The sequence below is a fragment of the Trachinotus anak genome, unplaced genomic scaffold, assembly GCF_046630095.1.
Source record: "Trachinotus anak isolate AG129_WGS33_773 ecotype Australia unplaced genomic scaffold, CSIRO_AGI_Tana_v1 ptg000021l, whole genome shotgun sequence".
Lineage (NCBI taxonomy): Eukaryota > Metazoa > Chordata > Actinopteri > Carangiformes > Carangidae > Trachinotus > Trachinotus anak.
Genome location: NW_027273872.1, coordinates 1,230,979 through 1,249,140, shown reverse-complemented (window position 1 = coordinate 1,249,140; position 18,162 = coordinate 1,230,979). Strand labels below are relative to the sequence as shown.

At 43.2% G+C, this 18,162-nt stretch overlaps 1 protein-coding gene and 2 long non-coding RNA genes across 6 annotated transcripts in view; 2 read left to right on the top strand and 1 right to left on the bottom strand.

Annotated features, from left to right (window-relative positions):
* Positions 1 to 2,056: 2,056 nt before the first annotated feature.
* On the top strand, positions 2,057 to 13,769 carry LOC139605756 (uncharacterized). Its single transcript, XR_011684467.1, has 3 exons — positions 2,057 to 2,190; positions 12,311 to 12,418; positions 13,634 to 13,769. It is a non-coding gene; the product is annotated as an uncharacterized lncRNA (long non-coding RNA).
* Positions 2,472 to 6,243, top strand: LOC139605757 (uncharacterized). Its single transcript, XR_011684468.1, has 3 exons — positions 2,472 to 2,568; positions 3,032 to 4,000; positions 4,074 to 6,243. It is a non-coding gene; the product is annotated as an uncharacterized lncRNA (long non-coding RNA).
* Positions 12,987 to 18,162, bottom strand: part of ccdc88b (coiled-coil domain containing 88B) — a 39,161-nt gene continuing 33,985 nt past the window's right edge. For all 4 annotated transcript variants that reach the window (XM_071457522.1, XM_071457523.1, XM_071457524.1 and 1 more), the window contains 3 exons: positions 16,267 to 16,418; positions 13,613 to 13,957; positions 12,987 to 13,271 (listed from right to left, as the gene is read on the bottom strand). In XM_071457522.1, coding sequence (XP_071313623.1) covers positions 13,234 to 13,271; positions 13,613 to 13,957; positions 16,267 to 16,418 — 535 coding nt within the window. In that variant the 3' untranslated portion in view covers positions 12,987 to 13,233. The remainder of the gene's footprint in view (positions 13,272 to 13,612; positions 13,958 to 16,266; positions 16,419 to 18,162) is intronic.

The window sequence follows — 18,162 nt, the reverse complement described above, 5'->3', positions numbered from 1 at the left end:
TTGACAAACACAGCTTGTGTCCAATAGTATTTTAGAATTAAAAAAAAAAAAAAAAAGAGCAGACCTGAAAGTAACGAGTACTTTTCAGCCTTCCTAGAAATTTACTCGAGTAAAAGTAAAAATATTTGTCTTGGAAATGTATTCAAGTAAGAGTAATAAGTACCAAAGAAATCTAATACTCAAGTAAAGTACAAATCCTCTGGATATGTACTTAAGTACAGTACTCAAGTAAATTTACTCCGTTACTGTCCACCACTGGTTATGATGGTGGTGGTGGTCTCCTGCTGGGGGTGGGTGGTGGTGGTCTCCTGCTGGGGGTGGGTGGTGGTTATGATGGTGGTGGTGGTGGTGGTGGTCTCCTGCTGGGGGTGGGTGGTGGTTATGATGGTGGTGGTGGTGGTAGTGGTGGTGGTCTCCTGCTGGGGGTGGGTGGTGGTTATGATGGTGGTGGTGGTGGTGGTGGTGGTGGTCTCCTGCTGGGGGTGGGTGGTGGTTATGATGGTGGTGGTGGTGGTCTCCTGCTGGGGGTGGGTGGTGGTTATGATCAGAGATGGACAGAGTACTCGGCCTCAGTACTTGAGTAAGAGTACAAATACTACCGGTCAAAATTTACTCCGTTACAAGTAAAAGTAGCTCAGTCTAAATGTTACTCGAGTAAGAGTAAAAAAGTACTTGCTTTTAAAGGTACTTAAGTATCCAAAAGTACATGCTTTTAAATTTACTTTAAGTAAAAGTAAGAGTAAGAGTAAACTTCTTATTTTTCACATCAATGAATTACTATAATTTTTTCTTAATGAATTTAAGGACCTTTTAAGTCTTGTTTCTGAGAATTAACTCTTTGAAACCACCTGCACTGATGTGCTTGCTTTTAGAACCACAGTGTTTTATAAAGCCTGCAGAAACACCTATAAGAACAAATACAATGAATGGGATCATAAGAGGACAGCAGATGTTGCAGATGCAGTGTTTATTAACGATCATTAAAACTGTAACCAAATGAACCTGCACCGTCCAACTAACTCTCTATCATTTCGCTAAGTTGGGAACTGGAACCCCCTCAAAGACCAATGTTGTCCCCAGACCACTGGTTGAGAACCACTGCTTTACAAAAACTACATCTCTGCTTTCAATAACTCAATGTTGAAGTCACTTGACTTTACAGGAAGGACATGTACCAGTACAATATAGGAGCACAACAAACTCTGTCTCCCCATGTCTGTCTTGTCTGTCTCCGTGCCTGTCTCCCAATGTCCGTCACCCCATGTCTGTCTTGTCTTGTCTCTTGTCTCTATTATCCGCCTTTACGTAGATCCCAGTGGAGAGCGTGCACTGTGATAGGTTTCATTCTTTGACAAACACAGCTTGTGTCCAATAGTATTTTAGAATTAAAAAAAAAAAAAAAAAGAGCAGACCTGAAAGTAACGAGTACTTTTCAGCCTTCCTAGAAATTTACTCGAGTAAAAGTAAAAATATTTGTCTTGGAAATGTATTCAAGTAAGAGTAATAAGTACCAAAGAAATCTAATACTCAAGTAAAGTACAAATCCTCTGGATATGTACTTAAGTACAGTACTCAAGTAAATTTACTCCGTTACTGTCCACCACTGGTTATGATGGTGGTGGTGGTCTCCTGCTGGGGGTGGGTGGTGGTGGTCTCCTGCTGGGGGTGGGTGGTGGTTATGATGGTGGTGGTGGTGGTGGTGGTCTCCTGCTGGGGGTGGGTGGTGGTTATGATGGTGGTGGTGGTGGTAGTGGTGGTGGTCTCCTGCTGGGGGTGGGTGGTGGTGGTCTCCTGCTGGGGGTGGGTGGTGGTTATGATGGTGGTGGTGGTGGTGGTCTCCTGCTGGGGGTGGGTGGTGGTTATGATGGTGGTGGTGGTGGTGGTCTCCTGCTGGGGGTGGGTGGTGGTTATGATGGTGGTAGTGGTGGTGGTCTCCTGCTGGGGGTGGGTGGTGGTTATGATGGTGGTGGTGGTCTCCTGTCAGGAGCTTCTCCATCGTTGTCTTTACGGCAGCAGAGGTCATAATACGGCCTCAGGGCAGCGCTGCGTCTTCCGGGCAGAGTGAAGGCGACCGTGACCGGAGAGTGACGAGAAGGGCCGAGGCTAGCTGTTAGCATGCTAACCTCAGTAACCGTGATGGAGGCAGGAGCCGACACTGTCGTTGACTTGCACCACTGGAGGCAGCTGTTGGTGAGTAAAGGAAAGAAGTTTGATGCTAAACTCGTAACGTTTCTTCTCGACTGGTAAGTAGCTGTTAATGCTAATGTTAGCCATGTGGCTACAGCTAAACTATGGTAAACCTGTTAGCAAACAGTTTAAACACATCCAGCAGTTCCAGAGCAACATTAGCATCCATTTGAAGGCCAGTATTCTCCACCTTTTAGCTCAGCTTTTGGTCTCTACCAGCTCCTGAGGGAAACATTTGGCTCTTTATCTGCTAAACGCTTCACATGTTCACCATGTGCCTGTGATCTGGAGCTGGGCAGGTTGTGTTTCCTCTGAGAACAGCTGCCTGCTGTTTGAAATCAACAACAGGATGAAATGAAACTGGCTGAGCTCCATATTCAGGTGATTCTGTAGGTTCCTCACTTCATCCTTTTACATGTGCTGTGTATCAACATTTATGCTATATATTTTATTTTATGAAAAAATATTTAATGAAAATTTTGTTAATAATCCATGACATTTTGAATGTAAGACTCTTATTTACTCTTATTGTAATTAAGTATTATGTTGTATTGTCAGTACTTTTACTTGAGTAAAGCATCGGAGTACTTGCTACCAGCGATATCATTTTCCACCTTCATAGCTTCTCTTTTTTTGGATGACTGCAGCACCTGTTCATTTTTAACAACAATCATCAACCCCCCTCCCTTCTCTCCTCCTTCCTTTGTTTCCTTTTTGTCTTCATGTTGTCCAAATCCCATCTACCCTGTCTGCCTGTCACTACGCACCATATGTGTATTTATCCCAGCACCATCATGCTTCTCCCTGCAGCGCATCTGTATGAGGTTTTAATTGTTTGTTGCAGGATGTGGCCGTCACGTGTCGGCGGGACGCAGGCGGTGATTTGTGTGAAGTGAAATGAGTGTTTAGCGAGCCACCGTCCCGCCCCATGACTTTCATTTGCCAACAACCATCTTTATTGATTCCAAACAATCTGCCACGGTGGCGCAGACGCACAGGGAGGAGGGAGGTGGAGAGCTGGGCCAGAGGAAGGAGAGTGGTTGCAGGAAAAAATAAACTACAAAGAATATCAACAGGAAATTGGGAGAAGCCCCCATTTTGTATAAAAGCATCATCTGTCACAAAGGGGATTGTCTTTTCCTCTCGTGAGCGCTTTGATTCTCCCTGTGTCTGGGCCTCTTCTGATTCTTCTCCTTCCTCCTCCTCCTCATCGCTCCTTCTCGCTGTTTTACTGTACAGGGTGGTGGAAAAAATAAACAGATGGAAGAGGGAGGGATAGAGAGACAGAGAGAGGAAGGATGTAGGAGTTCAAACTGAGAGAGGGGAAGGGAAAAAAGGTGGGGATGAAGGGATGAGAGGATGTGGAGCTGGCGGGAGGATGAAGGGATGGAGGGAAAAGAGGGATGGAGAGCCTGATGAACTCATCTAAAGGCACTCTGGGTTTTTTAATAAGCAGCAGACTGTGAAGCTTCTCTCCGACGAGTCACTCTGAATAATGAGAGAGATGGGGAGAGAGAGACAGAGGATGGGAGGATGAAAAGACAACTAGACTCATTATCCTCTGACCAATTTTCATCACTGTCCCGTCAGTAATCTCTCCCTCCCTCTCTCTTTCTTCCTCTCTCGTCCTCAAACAGTCCACAGCTCTGTTTGAGATGACAGATGAAGACCAATTATGCTAACTGTTTCGTTAACTTGAAGGCTTATCCCCTGCCATCTTCCTGAACATACACTGATAATCCTGTTGGCCCTGGAAATTACTGCTGCTCACAGCCGCCAACGCACCTGTGTGTGTGTGTGTGTGTGTGTGTGTGTGTACCTTTAATACCTTCAATGGCAAAGATGTCATGTGCAAAAGGCTGTGGAAGTGTGTGTGAGGGAGAAAGTACTGTGTGTGTGTGTGTTTGTTGGAAAATGTCAGCTGCTTGTTCTGTTAACAGTATCTGAAGGCAGCGAACTCTCAGGTGTTTGATGAAGAATTATTTCGGGCTGTTGCTGACTTTGTTCGTTGCAGTCTAGTAGGTTACTGCCTTGTCAACATTTCAACATTTTCTTGGCACTTAAACATATTTGTTGCTGCTCTGCTTGAGTTTCTTCCAGCAGGGAGATGTGGAATAAACTTCAAATTGTTAGTCTGTCTGTTTGTTTATTGCTTTTGCATTGTGTCATTTTAATCTAAGTGGTTCTTATTCAGAAGCTGCATTTCTCTGCTGTTGCTCTGTGTCTGGTTTGGCTGAAATGCTCTTATATAAAATGAGGGAAATTGGCGGTTCTGCAATTCTGCTGAATGGTTTTTATTGTGGCAAGCTCTCTGAATGTGGTTTTCATTATGCTGTGTCTCAGCTGTTCATTGTGTTGTTGTTGCAGGCCTGGATAGTGCAGTTAATTGCAGTGTGATAAGCTAATTCATTTATATGCAGGTTTTGTCAAATACAGCAAAGTGTATCACAAAGGTGTCGAAAATCTTTCTCTGAGTGTCTGTTGTAGAGAAAGATTTATTTTATTCATTCAGTATTTTTGTAAATAAAAGTTGCACAGAGCTTCACTATAAATATATTTGTCTCGATGAATTTGGTCGTATCTGACAGCAGCCATTGTAATCACTTAAATCTCCATTAACCCTTGTTGTTGAACTAAAAATGGGCAGAAAGAAAGGAGGGGAGAGCTGCACACTGTAATAACTCTGATGCAGTGTTTTAATTTAAATATCCGTGTTTTGGCACATCTTGCCTTCTTAAGGGCTGAATTCATTGTCTGTTTGTGTTGACTGTGCACCATTTTAATTGAGTGTGAAGTTGTGAAATTGATGCTCTGTAGTGCCCTAAAGATTCCCCACAGCCAACCAAACACACAGTGTTCATGACATGTGCACAACTCTCTGCCAACAATCCCACGTTGGATTGTGTTGCATTGTACAAAAATGAATTGTGTTACTCCACAGCTGTCAGTTATGATGCACAATGAAGATGAGTCACACACTGTTTCCTGTTTACTATGGATTAAACTACTGAGTGTTTGTTATATAAGAAGCAGTGAATGTGATTTCAGCTCTCCACCCATGACTGCATACAGGCGAACAGTACAGGATATACTGTACATACAGTGTAATGCCTGACTCATGTCTTTCTGTTCCCCTGTTGGCTTTGTTGCACCATTTAGAGCAGGACAAAATTAGACTGTTATCATCCTACACTCCCTGGAAATAGGATGGATAGAGATTTGATCTATTTAGTGAGAATTCTGCTCTTGATAGCAAAGAAAATAATAACTATTTCCTGACAAAAAGATCTTTATTATGGAGAAAATCACAGCAAAGTTACAGCTGAGAACAGACAGGTTTGTTAACAGATGGCCACCACTAATACAACCAATGTCAGAGCTCCAATCACCTGTCTTTTATTTTCTTAAGTTTCTTTATTATACAGAAGTTATGACAGGTGAAATATGTCATAACAAACTGCCTCCTTTGTTATGACATATTTCACGCTGTGAGGGGACTGGAGAGTCTAAAATAGAGGAAGCTGTTGTAGATAATTAGCTGTGTTCACTTTTAACTAACCTCCTCTGTTGGCGTAAAAACTGTTCCACAAAGAGCAGAGGTTTGCAGGCAGCTATGAAACACGAGTCGATGATATTTGTGATTTTGTGATGATTTGTTAAATAAATGTGTGAACTCATCGTCCTGTTAGTGACCGGGTGAAGCTAAGTGACCATAGCTCTGAGGCAGTCTGTCAGTTTCTCAGTTGTTATTCAGGAGACTCTGACAGATACAACCCTGCTGCAAAATAGCTGCAAAGCCACAGAACTGTCAGTTACTGTAAATGAGCACTGAACTGTAGAAATACAATCTTGACACTAACACTAGTTTAGCTCGTTTACAAGATGTATATACAGTTTGTGTGGATGTGGTTTCACTGAGGAAGAACTGCTCCAGATACTTGACGCAGCAAAAGTAACTAATTAAGGCTAATTAAGTGATGTGACACTGGGGGTAAACATATTGGAATAACACATGAACACCACCAAATTTAAATAATCAGAGGTTTTCCTGTTCTTCCCTTCTGCAGCAGTAGAATTCATAGAAGTCACTCATGTCCAGGACGGAGCTCCACTCAGGTCGTCTCGCATTCAAGGTGAGAAACTGAGCTCAGAGCTTTGAAACAACAGCTTTATTAAAGTTACACACAAACAAATGGTGGTTTAGGGTACTATTAATCACACTTACTTAATCACACTTGTTCGTGCTTAATCACAGCCATAAACACGGCTGCATAGGTGGCTCGTGTTGACTAAATGCCAGTTAGCAGCGACAGTGGCCGCGGTGGGAAGTGTTTTACAAGCAACGTGAGGAACATGACGCAGCTCCAGAGTTTTACATTTATATCAAGAAAAATCATGACAGCAAATCCCAAACAGTTGCAGTGCTTTTCAGAGAGAAACAGTGGCCACTATTTGAATTTACTAACAGTAATGATGAACACACTCAGCGGCCTGTGGCATTAGAACCATGTTTTAATGTTGAGGCTGATCAGCGTAAACAGGATTTATGATGTTTGTGTGATATGTAACGACACAACAGCAACTCTGCGCTCTCTCTTCTCTGTTGTGTTTTCCACATTAAATAAGACTTAGATTTAAAAAAAACAAAAAACAAAACTTTATCGACAGAGAAACCTGTAAACGAAGTGGCCGTATAAATTTCTCCATTGTGCTGATGTCAAAGAAACGATGGAGAAGGTAAATTACAGTTCGACCTCTTGGAGCCAACTCCAGGAGCCCTGCTGTGCTCTGGACCCTGGTTGTGGAAGAACATAGACAGTGAGTGTGTGTGTGTGTGTGTGTGTGTGTGTGTGTGTGTGTGTGTGTGTGTGTGTGTGTGTGTGTGTGTGTGTGTGTGTGTGTGTGTGTGTGTGTGTGTGTGTACACAGTCAGTTTGTATTAGTAAAATGTTTCAAGCCTTCCAAGGTATTTCTGTTGTAAGAAAATTGAGAGTTGGCAGCAAAAAGTGGGAGGAAAATAGCCACACTCAGGGAGGATGAGGATCTGGCAGTAAGGTGAGATGGGTGATGTGTATGAATGAGGCCATGATGGAGAGAGCGAGAGAAGAGGGAGGGGGTGATGTTTACGGGTGGGGGGCAGCGAGGCCAGTAAACTGCTTGTGAAATGAAAATGGCTCTTTAGCAGAATCCAGGACACTTGGGCGCTGCGCTGGATCAATGTCTCTGATTTACTGTCTGAAAGCCTGTCAGAGGGAAGGAGAGGCAGAGGGGGGAGACGAAGGCCGGAGGAGGGGGAAGGCCGGACAGAGAGAAGTTAGAGCTTAGAGGCAGAAGAGTCCTTTAATGGAAGGAGAAAGAGGAGAGACGGGGAGAGGTAAGGATGAAGAGGGAAATTGTCCGTCAGAGTGACAGTGCTACGAGGCAGAATCAGGGAATGCTCCTCGAGTCCTCATGGCTGACATACAAAATCAATCTGCCAAGACAATGGGGAAGGGCAATCTTGTTTTGTGCAGGGAATTGGTGCAGTCATTTGGGGTAAAATCAATAAGGGACACATGGTGCTTCTTAAATCCTTAGTATCCCACAGAGGCCAGCTGTATTGACAAACGGGAGTGTACACAGGCAGTACACAAATCCTTAACCTGACCTGTCTGGAAGGAATCTATACTCTGTTGGTGGCCATAGGATTGATGGAGTTTCTTATTCATCAAAAAATCTGCAGATTATTTTCTCAAGCACTTGTTTGGTCTGTTGCCTCCTTTAAACAGATCTTTCTATGTTGCTGTAAATCCCTGATTATTCCAGCTTTGCTTGTTTACACTGAACTAAAAAATGCAGCGTGTGAGTTCAGACCGTCGCCATCCCAGAACTAGAGATGTGACATGTAACACAACAGCGTTGGCGTCCGTCCCGCCATGCTGGCTCTCCCTCTTACATCAGGGTCAGTCTGGCTCTGTGACCGTCTCCACTGCCGGAGTACAGACGTCCCATGTTCGTGCCTTTGACACAGAAAACACCCTCCCTCCCTGAACAGGGTGTGTGAACGAGTTTCCATCCATGCAGCAGCTGTCAGGATGTACTCAGGTACAGCAGTGGGTTGAGCTAAATGCTAACCTGCTCACAATAACAATGCTAACATGTGCATGCTCGGCAGGTATTTACATGACATTCACCATCTGAGTTTAGCGTATTAGCATGCTAACATTTGCTAACCTCTGACGATGGGATGTCGTTATATTTGCAGGTGTTATATTTGAGCTGTCGTCACTGACACTGGAACCTTGTTGCTGTAGTTGTACGGCTGTGCATGTTATGTGTGTATTTACTGTTTAACTGAATTGGCCCATTGGGTATAAATAAAGTTTTCAGACTCTGAATAAACCAAAGAAAATCTAAGTTTTGACGTGATGAGCTAACGGCACTGAAGGCATCACCACAGTTATTACAGTTCATCCTCAGGGGGACATGAATGTCTGCACCAAACTTCACTGCAGTCCAGTGTTGAGGTATTCATCTCAACCTGCTGGTGGCGCTAGAGTAAAAGTCATGGGATCATCATTAGGATGAAATATCTAAGACCCATGAACGTCCATCTACATTTTGAGCCGATTAGCAGATGTTGAGATATTTCATCAAGTAAAAGATTTGACCCTTTGACTTTCAGTCTGGAAAATGACCCACATCATCGCTGGAGCCATTAGCCGTTAGCTTGGCTAAAAACTATGGAGAAAAAGATGCTCATCAAGATTTTTGAGGGCCCAAAGTTGACAACTTCAGATTTCTCATTTTGTTATTTTGACCACGATCTTGACCATGAGATGTTCTGCTGATCAGCTGATCGGTGACTTGTTGTCAGTCTGTTGTTCACTGTTCCAACATCAGTGATCATTGTGACACTGTGTGCGTTTGCTTGTGTTTCATGTGTCTAACCTGCATCAGGCTGTTTGAGTGTGTGCGTGAAGGAAGTGTGTTCCTGTGAGTATCTGTGTGTCTGAGTCAGTGACACACACAGACAGACACACACACACACACACACACACACACACACACACACACACACACACAGGTGGAGCTCTGGGGCCCAGGACGACAGGCCGGACGTCTCGACAAGAGTGTTTTCCTGCACCCTCAGGACACGGGGAGTCTGGGTGGGGGTTCTTTTATTTTTATTTTGAGTGTTTAATGTATTAAAAGGGGCCGAGGTAATGAATTATAATCTTTAATGCAGAAACCGATCGATACCACCCAGAGAATAAATCAGCTTTTACTGAGAGCGTCAAAGCCCCTTAATACACTAGGAGAGAGAAAGGGAGTGCATGAGGGAGGGGGAGGGGGGGGGGCTGCAGGGACAAACTGAGAGGAGAGGAGTGATCCTGAATGAAGCAGAGAGAGAGGAGGATGATGAAATAGCAGAGAAGGGGGAGTGTGGGGTAAAGAGGAAGGGATGGAGAGATGGATGGAGGCAGAGGGAGGGAAGTTATAGATGAACAGACTCACCTTTGGACTAACCTCATTGAGTAAAAGCCCAGTGAAAGCACAGAGATTCTGACAGTTTTGTGAGGAGGCGAGGTTGCAGGGTCAGCCGGTGTGTGAGCACACACTCTCCGCTTGTTATTTTTCCACCTAGTTGTACTGTGCTCCCTCTCAATGATCCCCTCCCTGACTTCTGCTGCCTGGAGCAAAATATAATTAATTGAATTACACTACCACTTCTCGATCAAAGATCACCTCGGCGCTCTGTTGTCTTGGTGCGTGCCCCGCCAGGAGCCACTGCCGGGAGAAAATGCCTGACAACAAACCGCAGATTACAACTTTTTATTAACCCAAATTGAAGTTTCAGCAGTTTGTGCCGATTCTAAACCAGCCAGGCTGCAGAAGTGAGTCTGGGAAGAGATGGAAAACAGCTTGATTTGGATTCAGCTGATAGTTGCACAGATTCATCTCAGACGCAAGCAGCACGACTGAACAAGGATCTAATGCACCTCTAAGTATTTAGGATGCCCAGCTCGTTCAGTTAGTAGACTAAGTGGTTTAAGTGAGGTTTTTGGTCACTGGAGGCTCTTCAGTAAGACACAGTCATTAAAATTTGATAGCAGGCAAGAAATGGAGGTAAACGGGCTGCGTGGGGGTGGGGGGTGGGTGGAGATATACAGGGCCACAGAAGTAGACTGAGGTTTCTTGGTTAGAAAAGTGGAGGGAAAAAAGGGAAAGACCTTCAGTGAGAAAGGCTTCAGAGAGAAGATGAAGGTGTGTACAGGGGGTAGAAGTCCGAAGGCACTGAGAAGCAGGGTTGGAAAAGTGATTTTCGCAGAGTTAACACCCTCAGGTGCTCAATAACCAAACAGCTGAGCAGACTCCTGAGATCCATGATGTCAGCCGAGGCAGCCATCCATCATTCACCGCCTCAGACATCAGGAGCAGAGACGACAGTTAATCACTCATTTTGAGCCAAGACTTTTCTCCCACTATTTTTTTCTTTCAAGGCTTTTTTTGACTGATTTCATGTTACTGTTGCTTGTTAATGCTCACAGGGACAATCCCATCCTTCAACAGGTTTATTTCAGCCAGAGATCACGCGGAATAAACAAGCATCATTCTGCTAAGGAAGCACAATCATATATTTTATTCCTCTTCCTTTTCAAGAGAATTTCTTCATAATGCAGATTTTTAAATGGAGGAAAATAACTGGTGAACAGCTCCAACCACAAGGCTCCTCCGCTGAGGATTTAAACCTCACCCTTCCCTGTGTGTCTGTGGGCGCTGTCTGTCTGTGTGCCTGAGGCCGTGTGATTGTTGCATTGCACTCATAATAAGCCTCTGAGTGACTGGCAGAACCAATATCTTGCTATCGCTTTGCCCTGCGCTCACTCAGGCGGCTCGGTGTGCAGCCCCCGTCATGCATCTCAATTCCACAAACACAATGTTCGGAGCCGAGAGAAGGGCCCTACTTTTAGATTAATGTCACCATGACAACTACATAATTCATGAATTGTATTAGCGATCCATTTGTCATTTGCAAATCATAATTCAGGATGTGTTTGGGGAGGGATGGCTGGAGAAAGAGAACTACAGCCTCCTGTTATCCTCAGTGCCGTCTTCTACACACACACTAACTCAAAAACAACCCCGACCGGAAACGCTGACGTATCCTCGTCCTAATCTGGGTGGAAGAAGCTCTTTGAGAGCTGCACGTCTCATAAGAGGACCCTTTTAGCTTCGTGATGAACTCTAAGGTCTGCTCACTTGGAAGGCTGCATGCTAATTCCCCCTCTTCATCCGTCTGTCTGTCTCTGTGTTGACAGAGGCCTGGCCAGCTCCACACTGACACCATTTGGTGCAACAGCAAAAGGAGTTAAGGAGGATTCTCGTTAAAGCACGAGTGCAGATCATTTGCCATTAGATCAATGACTGGATTTCCACAGGAACTCTGAAATGAAATGAGTTTTGCTACCGTATGTGAGCCAGATGGCAGGGCTTCTCCACGCTCATCCCGCTGCACACAGATCAGATCCGGGGGTTACAAGGAGGTTTATCATTAGATTTATGTATTTATTTTGCACGCGGCACAAATCCAACTTCAGAGAGACGCCTCAAAATCGACTGCAGACGAATTAATACAGTTTTCTGTTCTTTACTTAAATAATAATCTTAAATGGATTTCTGTGGCACCTTTGTTTGATATGTCAATTCCAGAGATCTTTATGCTTTTTGTTCTCAGAGCTAATATTCAACATTTCACACCTGGTATCTAACGGCTTCTCCTTTTTCCTGGAAGCATGTCTCAGAAAATATGTGATCAGCACTTAAGAGTGATACTTTTTTGACTTTGAGAGCCAACTTAAGGAAGAAGCAATCAGAGCGAACAGCAGGAACACCAACATTTTAAGTTAATCCTATAAAGGTTTATGGAAGACGAGATGAAGCACTGAAGTTTAATGCTGAAGTGAAATTTGCATATTAGGGCTTTCACTTCTATCTGCTCTGCTCCCCTTGTTTATTTCTTCCACCAGTGAACTTCATACTGTATATGTTTACATTTATGATGTCCCTTATGACTCTGCTTTGATGTTCCTGATTTCTTCTCTGAGCATCTGTAACTGAGTGTTTCCATACCCACTGAGGAGCTGAGGGTGTCAGCTGAGTGTGAACACATGCAGAGCCCCATGGCTGACACAAGGTGGGAGAAGGTTGAGTCAAAAGCACAGCTGAAAACATCCACTGATAATGTTCAGGTGAGTGTTTCAGAGTTTATACTGCGGTGCTGCAGCAGAGTGAAGCTCAGTGTATGGATGGTTAACGTCACGTCGACCAGCTGCTGCAGGTTTCTGACTGAAGTGGACTTTAGTGAGGGAGCTGCTGTCGGCTGAAAAGGCTGTTGCTCAGTGTGTTTCCAGATATGTTCGGTAGCCACAGTGTCCATGACAACGCTTATAATGTGACCAACGAGTCTCCAAATTAAATGATGTAATTCATCATTTCTAGCATTTTCTGATCCGACACCTCTGGTCAGGTGCAGTGATGTTTAGACAGAGAAAGATCCTGATTTGGGTTAGAATAACTTTTATATGAAGAGTAATGGGGATGATTGTGGCTAAAATGAAAAGAAACCAATGTTAACTTTAAAACAGGGAAAAGATAAATAATTAAATTTGTGCTGAGACAAAAACCATAAATAAAAAATGGAAGGAACTCAGGAAGTTAAAAATTAAATGAGCTGGTTAAAGATAAATGCAGAACTTATATGAACATATCAACTAATTTCTGGTAAAAGTAAAAAATATTATTTATTGATGTATTCAGTTTTATTTCTGACTTGGCTACAAACAGTTTTACTACAGTTTGTCAGTTTTTTGTTTTTTTTTTCACAACTCGGCAACACTGGAAATCACTGAAGTATTTATTTATTCATGAATTCAAAAATACTACAAGGACCTTATATTTAAAATAGTCACATAGAAAAAAAGCTGCATCAACAGTTTGCTGTGAGCACATAATAAAAAATATTTGTCTTTAATTGAGTCGACTGACAGTTTAATTGAGGTCTCTCTCAGGCCGTCGCAGTGTCGTCACTGGAGTGTTGATTGTCTGGAGGGAGAGAAGATCAGTCGAACAGACACATCCATGTTTTAATCAGAGGAATATTATCTGCATTTTGAGTGATTGTAGATGTTGCCTTCTCTCTTGGCACAGTTTTACTTTACAATTTACAATTTTTATTCAGCTTGATGTTTAACTTGTTGCCCACAGCTCTGTTTGGATATAGCACACTGACAAACACACACACACTTTAGAACTGTTCATCCAAACAAGTCATTTACATCTTTATATGAAAAACACTTGAACATTATTTTCAAAAGATCTCACTGTTTTACAGAATTCTTTCATCTACAGTGCACAGACATATCTTCCTCATTTCTCTTCCTCACCTTTCCCCTCCTCCTCTTCAGCACTCCCCTGGCTGGTTAGTGGAGCGTCTGCTGCCTGGGGTGCGTTTGTTTCGCCTCTCTCTCCCTCCCAGAGGACAGCGGCTGTGTTCTGGCTGGAGCGCAGCCGCTGCCGGGGAGGTGTCTTGTTGTCACCAGGGCTGAAGGATTGGGAAACTCCAGAGCCCCCCCTGGCCAAGCCCAGCCCCCAGCCGTGACGGGATCCCAGCTTGCGACGACCCCCGGAGCCAGAACGCAAGACTGGAGTCCCTGGAACCGAAATGTCTGGTTCTGTCTGCGATGGAGTTTTTCTCAAGGGAGAAGGAGAAACCGGAGCGCTGCGGGGATCTGGAAACAGTATGAAATTAATTCCAGGTTGAGAAATGGTTATTATTAGTTAAAGACAAGCACACACATTCACAGGTGCTGCATCAAAAATCAGGCCAAAGACAAGAGTCAGACAATAGGTCCACGCACTTTGCTTACAGCCCTCAGCAATTTTAATTAAGCAACCTTTCGATCTACCAGAGATCTTAATCAGACACCATGAAATCGATTTGACAGTGGATTTGCTGGGAGCTATTAGCACAGTGTGCTAATTGTCTGACTCTATTATTAGTTAACTGATGCTTATGGTGGTGTGATCACAGTTTGTGTCACAAACCAGGATTGTTCACAAGAACTTTTCTCCCGGTGTGAACGGCCTCAGAGACTCGGACAATCGCAGGTGCAGGAATTAATTAAGGAGATGTGATAACTGTGGCTCAGGTGGAAGAGCTGGTCGGCCAATAATCACTGGGTTAGTGGTTCGAATCCTGGCTTCTCCTGTCCACATGTCCAAGTGTCCTTCAGCAACACATCTAACACTGAAACCTGCTGCTGATTGGCCAGGCAGGTCCACCAACCATCACTGTGTGAATGAGAAGCATCGTGAAGCACTTTGCTCTGCTGAAGCAGAAAATAACTGAAGTCAGTGCTTAACCTTTCATTTTAAATAGTATAAGTCTATATAAACAATTAAAAATGATATATGGTTGTGATTCCTCCTGAGACGCATCTATAACTGTGCAAACTGTTCATTATGATATGAATGTAATATTTGAAACTCTTCATAATTTCATTTCCCTTTGTCTTTATTACATTTAAAACAAATATTGTCTAATGCATCAGGTAAATGCACAGAAAGAAGAAATGCAAAAATCTATAAGTAATATTATTGAAAATGCAACATTTTAGACATTAAACTCAAAATGAAACAACTTTAGACTCGAGCTTCAGTCTGATGAGTTTGATGCCTGACGGCGTGTTTTTCAGTAATATTAGTGCTGACTGTGCAAGAGTTCACGACCTCTCTCTGTTACACTGTGTGGCATTTGAAAAGAGAATCAGATGATACAGAACTAAAATGTGAATGCTGAAAATGCTGTGTAACAACATCTAAAATGAGTTATTAGTCTTCTCTAAATTGTATTTGCATTCTATCAAAATGCATAAATGAGGTAATAACATTCACCTCTAGTGCATTTAAAATCACATAAGTAATGAGAGGAGCTTTACAATGACACAAGCAGGAGCTTCACATTCAAAAAGGCAACTGTCACCTATTTAACTGGAGATTAAACCAAACTGAAATAACTTAATGAAAATTATTTGATAAAATCTAGTTTTTAGTTGAATGAGATGGAGAATTGTTCCAGTCTTTTCTGAGACTTGAAAGAGAGAGAGACTGACTGGAGTCTATAAACTGACCTGAGACCAGCGGTGAAGGTCACACTGACCAGGTTAGTTTCAGGGTTAAATGCGGATGCTGCAGAAAAGGTCACCAGCAACGAAGAAAACAGGAGGGAGAGAAGTTTTTGTGGGGAATGTCTTGGCTGGCTCAAACCGTCTCTCTTAGTTTTATGAGAAAAATCATCAATCATCTTGTTTAATTCTGGTAATAAAGACAAGGATTTGAATCATTTTAAATTTTACGTATGTTGTTGCTTCATGCACCATCTATAAAAAACAACCGTTCAAATCCATTTTGGAGAGATTTTCTGTTTCTCCCACTTCCTGTGCAGTTGTGAGATCGAGCGTCTCTCTGGGTTACAGGCCTAATAAAACGAGCCAAGCCTCCCAGTTTGAGTCATAACACATTTTAGGAAAGCAGGTTTTAACGGGGGGTGGGGGGTGTAATAGAAAACACAATAGAAAGGAAAATAAAATTAAATGGGTGCACTAATAGTATGTTGAAAAGAGAAAAGCATGACATGAATGCAGGTTGGGGCTTAAATCTTGGCTTTGAAAATGTCTTCAGAGAGCCCCCCCCCCCCCCCCCCCCCCCCCCCCTGTCAGTAAATGCATTCCACAGTCAAGGTGCATAAAAAGAGAATGAAGCCTTGCGAATCTTCTCCTTTCAACATTTGGTTAGCAGAGAAAGCCGGCCGCACTAAGTCTTGGCTCTGCAGGGAGACATCTAAGGGGGAGAGAGCGGTATCAATGCCGACCACACTTGGTAGTCATGAGATGATTTGTATGCACGCCTGCAGCCTTGCTTGATGGGTCGAGCATGTGAGCATATCTTTGTGAAAACCAGTCGGCTTGTGTGTGTGTGTGTGTGTGTGTGTGTGTGTGTGTGTGTGTGTGTGTGTGTTTGTGTGTGTGTGGGGTCTCACCAGGCTGAGATGTGTGTGGGTCTGATGTAAATTCAGTGCTGTCGGCCAGGTTTTCCACGCTGCCCGCGGCGGTGAAGAGGGCGCGTCCCTCTCTTCCTCCTCCGCGGGGTTTGATTAGCTTCTTCATCCTGTCTGCAATCCAGTTAGATTTCCTGTGAGGACACAGAGGACAGGGACCATTTACAAACAGGGATCAGCTAAGAGAGCATGTGTTTGTCTGTGTGTGTGCCCTGATTTCCAGAAAAACACTGGGAGGAAGCCAAGTGTCACCAGTTCAGTCTTCTTCACGGTGATGCGTTGTGCGTCATGCAGTGTTTGTTCCCTTACACAAATTTTCAAAATGAGAGCAAAATGTTTCCTCAGGTGCCAGCTGTCATTTATTACGCCGCAGAGAGCACTTTGTAACGTGACATCAGTGAAATCTGTTTGGAGACGTTATAATTAAAATGACATTACCATATCAATGTGTCGCACTGGGGACAAAATGTACTTTTGTGACAGTTGAACATGTTGCACACAACAATGCTAATCCTTCCATTTGTGGTACAAAATGCTTGTCATCCCACATCATTCCTCTGAGTTAACTCACTGTTCTGGAAAACTTACAGCTGCGTCTGAACTGAGACAGCTGCACTCCAAAAACACAAGAAGTCTGAATAAAATAATCTCAGTTTGGTTTATTCTCTTATTGTGATGAGAGGCCTTCACGAGAGCGTCAGAGAGTAACCTCCTCCTCCTCCTTTTACAGAGCGGTACCAGTCTTATTGTAGAGGAACAGGAGACTGTCCTCCCAGTTTCTGTCATTTTACACACACTTTAAGAAACCAGGTAACATCTGGTACCATAATCAACAATAATAGATAATACAAACCTTTCATTCAAAGGATTATAGAGACATTCATTTTACTGTAACCTCAACATTTTATAGAAATTCTGTGTGTAAAAGTATAAATGTAGGGAAACAACCTGAGCTGAGTTTAAGAGCCTTCTCATCAAGGACTTGTTGACCTGAACATATTCAGAGCACAAGGTCAGCGTGCAGGAGAACATCACCACACAAAAGCAGAACAGGGAAAAATAATGTTCCCTGTGTCTCCAACAGTCTGGAGAAAAGTCTTCATTACAATAAAAAGGCTTTAAATGAAAACTCATTTGTGCAGTGGTTGCCTTGTGTTCAGGTGGTCAATCTAAAACACGTCTCTTTCAGGGTCAAAACTTTTGGCAGATCGCTCTCTCAGACCTCTCAGAGCTGATACTCGTTCAGCTGAATAAAACATGATGAAGAGGAATGAAGGACGGAGCGTTGGTCGTACTTTAGAAGGTGGTTTCATGTCTGTGGACGGATTTTGTCTCCATCACATCATCACAACTGTGTGAGATACAGTTCAGCAGTGGCTGTGGCCTGAGCGCTCCTATAATAATAGTGTAGTGTTACTACTGAGCCCATCACCAGATGGTCTCCAGTTGTTGGTGTTTTTGTGCAGCGGCCTCAGTTTGCTGACGGTCGTCACAATGACTAAAATGTAATAAGCAAACTATTTTAAAATCCAATTGTAACAAATTCAAATTGATCTTCATCATTTTTAATTCACTTGTCTGTGATCGATAATAAATAAAAATACTTAGAAAGAATTCATCTCTTTAGATTCATCTGTACAACAATGAAATACAGAAGCCCTGCAGTAAATCCTTTGTTCCTGAGGTTGATCATGTTTAGTTTTTGTGGCACTTGTTAAGATTCAGGGTGGTTCTCCTAGTTTTACGTCCAAACCTTTAGAGTGAACAAAACGTTAGTAATACCTTTCATTATTACGCAGTAGAAATGGAAGCGGTGGATTAGCTCCTCTGACAGAAAAATCTAAGCATTTATAAAACATAAGTGTGTATTGATCGTGC